Source organism: Artibeus jamaicensis, unplaced genomic scaffold, assembly GCF_021234435.1.
Source record: "Artibeus jamaicensis isolate MK-2021 breed Jamaican fruit bat unplaced genomic scaffold, CSHL_Jam_final contig_3174, whole genome shotgun sequence".
Taxonomy (NCBI): domain Eukaryota; kingdom Metazoa; phylum Chordata; class Mammalia; order Chiroptera; family Phyllostomidae; genus Artibeus; species Artibeus jamaicensis.
Window position 1 is genome coordinate 2,995,098 of NW_026521738.1, and position 13,026 is coordinate 3,008,123.

General features: G+C 50.6%; 1 protein-coding gene across 3 annotated transcripts in view; it reads right to left on the reverse strand.

The window, feature by feature from the left end:
- Window positions 1-737: 737 nt before the first annotated feature.
- ADD2 (adducin 2) overlaps window positions 738-13,026 on the reverse strand; it is a 95,920-nt gene continuing 83,631 nt past the window's right edge. For all 3 annotated transcript variants that reach the window (XM_037127274.2, XM_037127273.2, XM_037127275.2), the window contains exons 14-16: window positions 11,648-11,795; window positions 10,262-10,387; window positions 738-3,812 (exon numbers count right to left, since the gene is read on the reverse strand). In XM_037127274.2, coding sequence (XP_036983169.2) covers window positions 3,505-3,812; window positions 10,262-10,387; window positions 11,648-11,795 — 582 coding nt within the window. In that variant the 3' untranslated portion in view covers window positions 738-3,504. The remainder of the gene's footprint in view (window positions 3,813-10,261; window positions 10,388-11,647; window positions 11,796-13,026) is intronic.

The window sequence follows — 13,026 nt, forward strand, 5'->3', positions numbered from 1 at the left end:
CAGCTGGCTGCAGCACAACAGCCTGGTTCGGTGTTCTCATTCCTTTTCCGTAGTGTATCCAAGCTCAGAATGAATTACTGCTACCAATGCTGACCTTCCCATATATACATTTTCTCCAGACAGATAGTGGCCTGAGTTTTCAGCCAGCTTTTAACCAGAGCCCAAAGCAAATGCCCAGTCCTGTCGCCCCGAAGCCTGTGGTTCTGGTTGGACAGCTCATCCGCTGCTGCAGCAGCACCCTGGGCACAGCCTCACGCCTGGAGCCGAGTGCGCCACATCCAACAAGTACGAAGGAAGAGCAGCTATGCGGGCGGGCAGAGGCCTGGAAACGGTGCTAAGCAGTAGCTCTTTGAGTCTCCTCCTTTTTTCTTTGTGGAAGATCTCTCTTAAAATGCCTTATCCAAATAATTTGATGGAAATGAATTCTGTGCTGGAAGCTCTCTTTTTCTATAAGGGAAAAAGTAGTGTAAGGCGGGTCGCCAAACATGGTTTAGAAGGGACGTTTCAGAAAGGCCTCCCTATGAGGACATCTTCCGTGCCTCTTTAGTCCACTCTCCACGCAGCCTCCAAAGGTTCCTAAAATCTAGGGCTGATCGTGCCTCTACCCTGTCGATAAGTCCTCAGGGGCTCCAAACCCCTTACAGGATAGAGTCTCATCCCTCCATACTTTCTACAAGTTTCTTTATGATCCAGCCCTGCCCACCACCTGTGAAATGAACCACCCCATCCCTGCTCCCCCACCCTACACCTTAGGCTCGGACTGCCCTGAATTGCTTGGAGCACAAATCATGGAGTTTCACACATCTCTGCCTTTGCATGTGCTTTTCCCGAAGAATGTCCTGCCAAACCTTTTGTCCTCATGAGAAATTTCTCCTTGTTCTGAAAACCTAACTGAACCATCGCTCCTTTCAGGAAGGTTTCTCTGGCCCAGAAGGTAGTATATCATTGCTTCCTAATGCCCCCTCTGCACCCTTGCCATTCGTAACTTGTCTGCATGCCTCCTTTACTTAGGAGCTTCCTGTGGGACGGGACTAAGTCCTGCCCCTAGGCCTGGCCCACGATCCAAGCTCACGTGTGTATTTGGAGTGTTTCAGGGAATGAACAAATGGATAGATATGAAATGGACCCAAGACAAGGCTCACATTCCAGCAAGCTCTGGCATGTTCATCTAAATGAGGCTTCGTTGCTGTAAAGGGAATAAAGAGAATTGATTCAATGCAGAGTCGATTAACACATCTTTGAGCTACAACCACTCAAACACAAAACGCTGCATCAGTGGTCATGTCCGCTCCACCCTTTTTTAACATTGCTTGCCACTGATTATTCTAGTCACAATGATTATTTTCTTTTAATGTCAACATAATGCCTGGCATTTAGCGGGTGCATAACAAATATTGTGAAAGGAGCGAATGAATGAATGAATGAATGGCAAATCTACTCTTTTAAAGAAGGCATCAAAGAGTTGGCTTTTAAAGGCATTTCCCACATCACAGACTTTTCTGAGGCATCAGTGCCCTTGATCATTGGGTTGTCCATCAAGACCCAGTCAGAGACCAGAATGGGGGAGGGGTGCAGGAGGGCGGAGGATGGGGTGAGGGCAGCTGGGGTAGCAGATGGGACTCTGCATTACAGAGACTCGATGTTGGGTTTTCCTTAGTCATATGTCCATTTCTTTCCTTCTCAAGAAATAACCAAACAGGGGATGGCATTTTCTGCCCCAAGTAGAAAGCCCTTGCATCTCCTTTGCCAGAGGTCCGCTCTGGCCGTGCCACATTCCCTGTTAACCAGGAACTTAATGTGCACCAGTGAGGGAGAACGCAAGTAACTTCCTACCTTCATTGCAAGTACTGGCATTACACAGTGGAGACACAAAAATGATCCCTGGACTAAAACCGCTGCCCTTGGGGATTAAAGATTTCTGATCTCTGTAGCGGTTAGAGCAAAGGCTCTGGACTCAGGCTGATGTAGAGGGAAATCCAGGTTCTGGAGCTTTCTAGCCAAGTCACCTGGAACAAATCAATTATCCTTTTGGGGGCTCAGTTTCCTTACCCATAAAATGGGACTAATCTTACCCACATCGTAAGGTTATCTCGAGGGTTAAAGGATGTAATGCATACAGAGCCCACACAGTGTCTATGTATACAGTAAGTACTCAAACATGGAAAACTGGGGTTAAGAACTTTCAAAAATACATTTACAATAATCACAAAAAGGGAAAATATTCTTTGAAGACACTGTGCTTTAAAGAGGATGGATTGTCTATTTTTTTAGAAGCTAACAACACTCATTAATTAATGCCCCATGGACGAATATGAAAAAATAGTGTTGGCATTTAAAACAATAACTGTGGCTCTTATCAGGTCCCAGGATGGACAGATACAGAGCTGGGGACACCTAAGCACTTCTCTGATTAATCTTGAAAGGTTCATCCCATTCTCCTTTGCTGGACCCAGAGCGATTGAGCTGGAACCCAAAGGAGCCAAGGTCAAGGTGCCAAGGGTAAGATGCCAGCTCTAGCCTATGAACCAGTGCTTCTGGGTTTGAGGGGAGGTTGGGGAACACCTCACTGCTGGACAAGAGTGAGACGGGGAGAGCTCCACGTGTCATGCAAAGCTAGAAAGGCAGAGCATTTCCCGTGCTGTTTCGATCATCCTCCTGTAGCCTAAAGTCAACGGAGGATCTAAATTTCCGCAAATTCCCATCCTGAGCATGAGACAACTGTTTTCTAAGCTGAATTTGGTTTTACTTTTGAAGCTCCTGAGATGCACAGTTTTAATGGGTCAAGCCCCTGGCGCCTTATATTGACTTAATTATCTCCCGTTGTATGGCTGGCTTGGCTTGTCCTATGTCTGCCAACTCTTACAGCTGTTCCAAGCATAATGCAGGAGGTTCCATGAAGAAAGCTCAGAGTTAGTGGTTGGGGAAGCACAGGCTAAGCCATCAGCCCTTGGGAACAAAGATTAATTTCTGGTGGAGGGGGCAGGTCAGTTTGTCTGGTTACTGTGAGCAGCAAGGCAGGGACTCTATGAAAAAGAGAAGAGAGATTCCTAAACGTAGTGATAGCTCCATCAGCAGGAGACTGGGGTCCCATGAGGAGAAGGACCTAGTTCAGGGGAAGCCTCAACCTGGTTTAGTCTGAGCCAGTGAGAGCTTGTGGCCACCTCTGGCCCTCTTGCCCAGGGCTCAGCTCAGTGGGCAGCACCCTCACAAAGGCGGCCCACAACTAGGCAGTGTTGTGTAGTGGAAAGAGCACTGGACTGGGAGCCAGAAGACCTGAATTCTAGTGCAGGCTCTGCCACTAACTAGCTGTGTGACCTTGACAAAGTCACCTGATTTCTCCGGGGTGATTGCAAATGAGGGATTGGTTGGGAGATCTCTGTGTTCCCCATCAGAGTATGGTCCAGGGTCCTACTCTATCCCTCCTTGGCCCTGTGCTTCCAGGGATGGAGATGGGAGAGGGAGGTGGGAGAGAGGATGCAGATGGGAGCCCTAGGGTACTACAAATCAGGACTCCACTTTCTCCTTCTTTTTGCTCTTTTTCAGGAAGGATGGGGTTCGGAATTTCTTTTTCTTCTTTGAAGGAGATTTGGAAGGTGAGCCCTCTGGGGACATGGGGCCGCTGGTGACTGACTCGGTTTTGTCCTTAGAGGTGTCAACATCCGTGTCAGCGTTGGTGGTCATCTGGCTCAAGCCTTTGCTGAGAATTTCCTCTGCAGTCTGCTCCTCCTCCCTCCCATTGACCACCACCCCTTCTGGCTGCGTTGTTTCGGGCTCCGTGGTGGCTTTGCTTGTTTCTGTCTTCTTAGCACTTTCTGGAAAAAGATCAAAAGATGTGGTCCATAAGATGTCATTCAGGTGAGAACTTCCACCTGGGGTTACCAGAACCACTTCTAGGCAATTCTACAAAGGAAGTCCAGAGCAGCAGGAGAGAGAGCAGGCTGCTGGTACAGGGGCTGAGGATAGGCAGGGCTCTCATCCAGACCTTCCACATGCCCTGCCCAGGGGAACAAGCCCTTGGCAGGCAATGACTCTGGCTCTTGTCTACAAACGCAAACAGGGGATGGTCTCCATGTTTGCAGGGGGCCCAGCGGGGGCCCAGCTGGGAGCATTTCTAGGCACAGAACGAGGAAACGGACAACGTGAGGACAGAGGGTGTAGGAGGAGCAGGGGAGTCACGTACAACTCAGCGGAGGCCTCTAAGAATTGAAGCTGGTCCAGTGTCACCAGTAAATGTATTGAAATTGTATATTTCATACCCATTTCATTTCTTACACCAGTGAGGAACTTTTAGAAGACTGGAGAGTTGACTTCTCCATAGGCAGAGAGCAGAAAGCAGAAGGAGGGTGGAATTCCTGAGTGATGTGGACCCCGTGTTTCTACGGTACAAGGATTAACCAAAAGGAGAAGATACCTTGGCCCTTTCTAGCAGCCGCTGCCCCACTCTGCACACCAGGACTGTATCCTGCCTGGAGGGACCCTGTTGGGAGGGGCACATTCTCCAAGGCCAGAGCCGCTCACACCCCAGAAACGACACCCTCCTGTGGCACTTCCTTTCCCTCCCACTCTCAGTGTCCTTTTCACTAGGGCAAGTCAGGAGTGTGTGAGTGTGGGTGTGAGGGTGTGAGTGTGAGAAGCAGCACACCACAGAATGTGATGGGGACAGGCGAGGCTGGTATCACACAGACGGTGGGTGAGGGTGGGCTTGAGGAAAGGGCCGGGGCTCCTGACTGGGGTAAAGACTAAGGAAATGTATGGTTATGTGGGAGATGGGACAGAGAGGAGTAAGTCTGGGGACAGTTAGAATGAATTGGTTTAACTCCCTGGACAAGGTCTCGTAACCTCTGAAATCAGCTGGGCAAGTCAAAATTCTGTCCCGGACTTATGAGTACTGCCTGTCTCAGTACCAGAGACCTTGGCCATTGGCTCCCATTCCTACCGTCTCGCCATGTTCTGTCTTCCCCTAACAACCAAGTTCCCCAAAGCTCTTGACTGTTGTCACTGCTTCTCCCCTCCCTCCATGGACTCCCACGGCTCTTACCTGGCAGCGCTCGTAAACGCAGTAAACCCTCTCCACTCTCCTTACTATTTAGCCCCTTGACCCTCCCTGTCACTCCAGCCTGTTTCCCTCTGTCTGTAAGGCCCTTCTCTCTCCACTCTGTGTCCTTAACCTTCATGCCATACAATGAATCAGCTTGACGGTTACCTCTTCCATCCAGTCTTTCCTGACCCCTCCCTACTTCCAAGTAGAATTGATTGCTTCCTCCTTTCTGCCCTCACTACATTAACTTCCATCATAGACACTGTAAACAACCACACTTCCTTGTGTATGCTATCACTCCCGCAAAACTGAAACTGAGGCAAGGCTGTGTCGAAATTACCTATGTAATAACTAGCTCATAGAAGGTACTCAAAAAATGTGGAACCTATGAATGGTCAAGTGCATGAGCAAACAAATGACTGTACAAGTGGTTTTGTTCTCACCAAGCCAACATCACACCTCATATTCGTTCCTGTCTGTCTCCGCCTGCTCCTTCTAAGCTGATCTGGACCCAACCATGTACACAAACAGCAGCCCTGAGTGCTGGCCTTTGTCTCCTATACCCAGTCCCCTGTCCCCACTCGTCCTCCTGGGCTCATGTCCTCCCATGGTTCTACAACCTCCATCCAGGTTCTCGGTACAGGCTATTCTTTTGGATGACCCATTAGGATATATTTCTCAAGGCTGACCCTCTCAGATGATTTTGATACTTGCCTTCTAGCTCCATGAACATAACTGGATAAGAGAGGCCTCTGTCCACATGTCCTTTCCTGCCCTGGTAGATGGGTATGCTCGCTCCAACACTGACCTTCATCCATGCCCTTCACCCACACCCACCTTCCTGTCAGCCTCATCTATAGCCTCAGCCCCTGGTCTGTGTCTTGGTTTAGGAGAGTGGCTAAACCTCTTCTCACTACCCAGAAAATGTGGTCACACCAAAGACACACACCAGGATCTCTGCTCCCACCCTATCAATTGTATGAGGGGGAAGCAGTAAATGAAAGTGGAGCTAATAGAGAAACAGTGGACCCTGGAGGATCCAGGCTTCAAACTGAGGTCACCAGTCCCTCATCTATAGGGGACAGAGACCACTGGAGAGCTTGGTTGCCTAAGAGAAGGGGTGACTGGGTCAGCACTCCAGAAATAAGCACATAGTGGGCTCCAGGAAAGTATCAAAGATCAGATCTGAGAGCCTAGACCCCTCCTCTGTTAACATCTCAACAGAGTTAAGGCTGGAACTACACGGAGCTCTCCACTGGTCTTCAGTGAATTGGCGACCAGGCTGAGAAGGGCCCCAGGAGCTAGGGGCAGATGGGAGCTTGTCTTCTAGCATCTCCGAAGAACAACCACTGGTGTTCTCTCCTGGGTGGAATGCTTGGAGCTCTGGGAGTAGGTGACAGATGTGGGGGTGGGTGGAGTGCAGCAGAGGCTGGAAACTGGGGGCTCTGTCCAAGGATGGTGGCCAGGAAGCAAGGGGAAGGGGAGAGGAAATTCAGAAAGTGGGTAATTTGGAGCAAGACTAAACTCGGCAGCCAGGGTAAAAATCCAGACCCCTGTGAATGAAGGGACTAAAGGCTGAAAGTCTTGCAGAAGATGGAGAAGGCAGGGAGGTGCTTCATAGGGAGGTCCCCAGCTTTTCTGGACATTCCATCCCCAGACCTGATTTCTGTTCATACCTGCCCTTCCAACTCTTCATTGTCCTTCCATCTTCCAGTGTTTCTTTCAAGATGCTCAGCTTCCTGGCCACCACTCCTGGAGAGCCCACTCTACTCCTTTCTGCTAGTCCAAATATTTGTCAACCCAAGGTCTGGCTCAAGCCTCCCTCAACATTTGACAATGATCTTGCCCTTCTCTAAACCTACTGCCAACATATTCATTCTACACTTGCATGTGTCATTTATCTTTTTTTTTAAAGAGTCCGCACTTGGCTGTGGCCCCCCCGTCCCCACCACACACATTGAATCTGGGCTGGCCCTGTGGCTCGCAGTAACCAACAGAATGCAGAGAAACTGCCACTGGGCCAGCCTCAGGCCAAAGACTTAAAAAAGCCTAGCAGCTTCTGCTTTTACAATTTGGGGAACTCTGAGCCATCATGTATCGGGTCTGACTACCCTGATAAAAACACACATGGAGAAGCCCCACAACCACACGGAGAGGGACAGAGACACAGGGACAGAGACAGGCACCGCCCCGGTGTTCTGGTCGAGCCCAGCCCTCCAGCTGCCCCTGCCACAGCGCCTGGCATGTGAGGGCGCCATCTTGGAAGTTCCAGTTGAGTCAAGGTCCCAGGGGACTGCCGCCCCAGCTGACGTTGGTGGAGCAGAACCATCATGCTGAGCTCAGTCAACCCACAGAAGAACTAATTTCTACAAAACCAGTTCTTACTATGCACCAAGATTTAATGACTATCTATTACTGCATAACAAGCAATCCCAAAACTGAGTGGCTTAACACAGCAAGTGGTATACTCCCTCTCACCGTCCCAAGAACATAGTATACAACGAGAACCCATGTGTCCAAGCATATCACAATGTCCTTTTATATTCATTAGCTCATTTTTTCCTCATAACAATGCTGTTAGAAAGGGCAAGGGTTTGTGTTCCTCCTCCATTCGGCAGTGTCTTGAAGTGACTCATTTGGGATGACTAAATTAGTAAGTGGCAGAGCTGACCATGTGATGTTAAATGCAGGGCTATTTGTAGGCATAGCTGGTGCTCCTGAGGGGTCACTGGGGGGTGGAGGCATTAGGGGCAGGGGCAGGCAGGAGCTGGTCGAAAAGAAGGCGATGACAAGGGACGGCCAGATTTAAATGAAGAGGATTGAAGGCTCTTGTTCAGAGAGGCTGGTGGGGTAAGAGGAAGGGAGACTGATAAGTCATGACACTAAGGTGACTCCGCACACGAGGACATGACAGCGTGGTGACACGTGGTGGAAAAGCCATCCTTGACCCAATGGGTGAGCTAAATGTGAAACTGTAGATGCTGCTCAGAGTGTCAGCCCTGTTGGCCCTGAGGAGCTGGGTGAACTATTGGGCAGCTGGCCAGGGCCACTGCCACCACTTCACACTGGTCACATCGAGTGGGATCCGCTCCGAGGAGGCCCACGCTCCCCGGCTCGGTCTGCACTGTCGGAAAAGTCCTCAGGGGAGACCTTCACTTTTCTAACAACTCAGCTTTCGTGTGCTCTCCACAGGGTGTAAAGGGTGCAGGAGAGAAGCAGGAATCCTGCCGCAGGGGGATGATGTCAGGTGGTGGGTAAGCAGTTATCCCACCCATCACACGGCCCTCCTCTCACCCTCTGTCCTGCATCCTGCCGAGCAGCAGAGGTCACTCCACTGGGCCCCCAGGAGCTAAAGGGAAATTGCCAGCCCTTGCTCCACTCCTGACACGAGCCTCCTCTCCAGTCTGGATGTCCTTTGTGCAGTAGGTATGCATGCCTGAGGGATGCCGAAGACAGCAGTCAAGCCAGGTGCTCTAGGCATCCCTGTGGGGTAGTTGGTCCCTAGGACATTCAGGCTCTGGCCCACAGCCCTAGAAGAGGTCATGGACTCCTGAGAGGTGCCCAGGCATTAGGAAAGGGAGGGAGATGTACTCCAAAGGGCCATAAGCACACTACCACAGGGAGTGCCCAGCAGCTGGCTCCACTGCCCATTCACTGTGAGGGCTTGTTGCTTCTGGGTGGCATGCTCTGTGTGAGTACTGGTGTGTGTTGGTGCATGGGTGTGTCCTAAGTGTATATATCTTTCAGCAAAGTCTGGTCCATGCATAGTACATATGGAATCAGTTGTGAATTTCACAGCCAGGAAACCTCCCGAAGGCAGGGTTGTGAGTTGCAAAAGAAGAAAATTGGGGAGAAATATATTTCTTTTGAAAAAGTTCTCCCTCCCCCATTGTGAGTGTTGGAGTGAGTTAGTAAGCAGCCTCTCTATACTTACTACAGAGACAAGTATTCAGAATCGGAGGAAACTCCTTTGATGAAGGCACAAACGGGAAGAGAAAGGAAGACGTTGTGGAGACAGGTTGACAACACTATGATGAGACACAATGAACACAAACAGCAGCGGGACATCTGCTTGGGGCTCTGGCCTCAAGCAGATGGGTTTCCTCTGTGCGCCTGCCTGCGAGACAGCAATTCGCCTATAGAGGGCGCAAAGGGGTCAGGCAATTCTGGAAGCTTCCACAAATGGGGCTGTTCCAGCCTGGAGGGAGAAGAGTCCAACAGGCCACCAAGCTGCTGCTCACTCCCTGCATGGAGGCACAGCCCCCTGTCGTGAGGGCCCTGGGGACCCATGGAAGAGTGTTCATGCCAAGGAGTGATTCTGGGAACTTGTTAAAGACACTTATATGATCTAGGTGGTATGGACTGTAATACTATCATTATCCCTCATATGTATTATTGACCATAACTGTAATTACATCCTACATTTAAATCACACCTTTATTCCTTCAGAGTATTTTTCATCTACAACTTCCCAAATACATATAAGAAGCTTAAAAAGAGAAAATAGCAGCCCCATTTGACAGATGAGGAGACTGAGGCTCAGAGATGATCTGATTCTGTAAAATTAACACTTGAATTATTATTAGTTAGCTGCTGAGTTGGAGCTAAAACTCAATTCTCTGAACTAGTAGCTAGTGCAGTGGTCTGGTCCTGGGCTACATGATAGACTCACCCGAGGGGGCGGGGAAGTCTTAAAACTCCAGGCTTCATTCTGCCCCACCCCCACCCCTCTGATTCCCACGTGCAGTGAAGTGTGCGAATGACCTCATCAGCCTGCGATGAGGACCTGCGAGCTCATTGGAAGTGCAGAGTCTCAGGTCCCACCCCAGACTTGCTGCACCAGAATCTTCATTTAACAAGATCCCGAGGTGATTCCCCGGGCACACCAAGGTCTGAGCCCTGGGCTGGCATCTAGACAGGGCCATTGGCCAACCCAGTCTGAGTTAGAGGTGAGAAGGCTGAGTCAGCTGTGAACTTATTCATCATTTGTTAAACTTGAAGGTGTATGGTCACAGGCTGTGAATTAAGTAAGCTTAAGTTGGGAACCTCTATTTCAGATTCCCTAGAAATGGCAGTGGGGAAAGCTTTTAGGGTTAGGGTTAGGAACAAAACCTGTTGAAAGGCAGGTACCTGTCGTGTGCACACCTGCCCCACCGCCCATGCAGACCCCTCCTTCAGCCTGCGGATGCAACTTCCTCCTCCTGGCCTGTCAGCTGAACTCACCATCTAAAGACTTGGAGGGAGAGACCACAGGGCTCTTCGTCGCGGACTTCACTGGACTCTGTGCAGGAGAAGCAGGTGCTGACTTTACAGGTGAGCCAGGCTCCTCGGCAGTGGTTTCTTTCTCTCCTGAAAATACAGAAAACCACCTCAGGGTAGAGGTCAAACAGGAGAAATGGACAGAGAGAGCATGAAAAGAAACTGCTTTCTTTTACTTGGTTCTCATTTCTCATGGCTGGAGCTAGCTGCCCCCCTAACCTTTTGTTATTTCTGCCACATCCCAGGGGGAGCCGGTGGGAGGAGTCCAAGTCATGTTCAGTTTCCTCCACCAAAGCACATCCAACCGCAGAATCTGTCACCCCTCACGTAGACAGCAAGACTGCAGGAGCGTTGCCACCCACGATTTGGTGGCATGTCGCTCATTTTTATTGATCTAATTTACATGTTCAATGCAAACAATGCCTGGGGATAAAAAGCACCATACTTTCCTACCTACCTTTTCAAATGGCACATTAGAACTCCGAGCAAGCCAGCAAGGTTTTTCTAGTGCCTGCTCGGCTCATAGGAAGATGTCTGACTCTAGGTGGGGAGGGGGACCCTGCCCTCAGGGAATGAAAGCCTAGCCTGGTGGACAAAGCCAAGAGTTGAGTTCTGGATCCCAGACTCCACGTGTTCCTGAGGCAGAGAGAAGGGACAGCTCACCGTAGGGGGTGGGGAGAGACAGAGTGAGACTCTTAGCAGGAGGGGGCTTTGAGATGGAGCCTGAAGCATAGATAACTCTGGATCAGGCTGGCCAGGAAGAGACAAGGGCATGAGCAAGGGCATATGAATGATCATGAGTATGAACATCTATCTGGGAGTCGACAGGGAGAGAAGGGCCCAGCCAAAGATCCTAAAATAAATGAGGCGTGAGAAAAAGACATAAAGAAGACAGCTGGTGGAGAGCTTTGATTGCCTAAAAGTTCATGCCAGCTCTGAAAGATAATAATTAATAATTACCACTATTATAATTCTCCATTATAGCTAACATGTATCTAGCATTTTACTGGCCTGCTCTGTATCTGCAGGCAACACTCCGAGCATTCTACACGGTTTAACTGGTTATGCCCAGCCGAGAGGGTCGGGTGAGGTGCTGAAGACACGGTGTAACAGTGAGGGTCGTTATTGTGATTAACATAGTGTTATGCTAGTAAGAATATTATTTGGTGATTGGGCAGGAAGGTCAAGTTGAGGAGATGACAAGAAGCATTAAAAGTGAAAGTAGAGGCTACACTGAGCCCCGCCGGCCCTGGGGGGGAGGCATGGGTACAGGGCTGCTCTACTCCATCTCTGGGCCTCCACAAGCTCTCCCTGCCACCCCGCAAGATCCCGAGGCACTGGGTTCCTTACCTTCGAGTTCCAGTTTCTTCCTCTCCACCTCTTTCTTGTATTCCTCCAGCTCCTGGTCAGTGAGTTGGCTGAAGGGGTTGGGCACTGTCTCCTCTGACTCATCTTTGGTATCTGCTTCGCCCTTGGCCATCAGCTGGCTCTCTGTAGACTGAAAGTTAACCACAGAGTGCGTGTTGCTCTCTGAACGCCGGGGTTGGGCCCAGGCCTGAGCTTCCTTTCAGACTCATGTGGCTGCCAGTGGTCTTGCTAGGGACAGCGTAGCATGCAGCTCCTTGGAAATGGCACAGGGCCTCAGGCTAAGGCTTGTTCACGCCTCCCTATGGCTACCTCACTCCCACACCCAGATTCTTTGCAACTGCCTAGATGAATGTGGGGGATCCACCCTCTGCCCTGAAAATAAAACCAAAGGATGCTCCCAAGCAGAAGGAAGACAAAGCTTTATTGCAGTCCTTCCTGCAGATGCGTGCAAGCCATCACTATGCAAATACAGTCAGTGGCCCAAAGTCAGTCAGCCCAAATCCAGCAAGCAAAGGGTTGGCTCAACCAGCTCCGTGACAGCTGTCCCCACCATGCCCCGCCCCACCCTACAAGGCAGCACAAGCGATAGCACACAGCAGAAAAACACACAGCGGCTTCAGCATTCTCAGTGCAACCGGTTTGGCCTATTTCGCACAGTCATAAATGACAAGGGACCAGGGTCCTGAATCTCGGATCTTCAACTGCCTGTACTGCAGGTCCCGTGGGGACATTGGCAGAATCACTGTTCCACCACCCCTGTGGAGCCCCTTGCTCTGGGGCGCTCACTAGCTGGGTAAGCTTGTGTCGCTCGAGGCAGGGACTAAAGTTCAGACTCCACAGTCCCTTTTCCTAATCCAGCATCCTCACCTTGACCTTTGGGAATGCAGTCCTCTGAAGCTGAGGAGGAGCCACAGAAAGTAAAGCCCAGGGGAGGTGAGCCGGGGGCAGCGGGCCACGCCTCACCCTCCAGGCCATCTCTCCCAGGGGCTCCTTCCAAAAGAGCGCGGCAGCACTGGGCCTGGCTTAAGGAATCATGGGATTTGAAAGAGAGTTGAAGACCAGGATTCCAAGAAGAGGGACTCCAAGGAGAGCGTTTGGTATAAATGGCAAAGTTGGGTGTTTTTTTAAAACAATTTTGCTCATGGCCTTGAACGCTCACCTCCCCGCAGTACATGCAGCATTTCTGTTCCTTGGCTTGGCTGAGTTGAGGTGGGGGTGGGAGTGGGTGCGATGGTATAACCTGCACAGTCCTCCTGCCAGTGGGCACCCACCCTGTGGGCTGCAGCCTGACTGGAAATCGTGGCATCGCGGCCTCAGGTTGCTCAGCCAAGAGTCCTGGTTCCTGTACGTCCCGCCCCCTC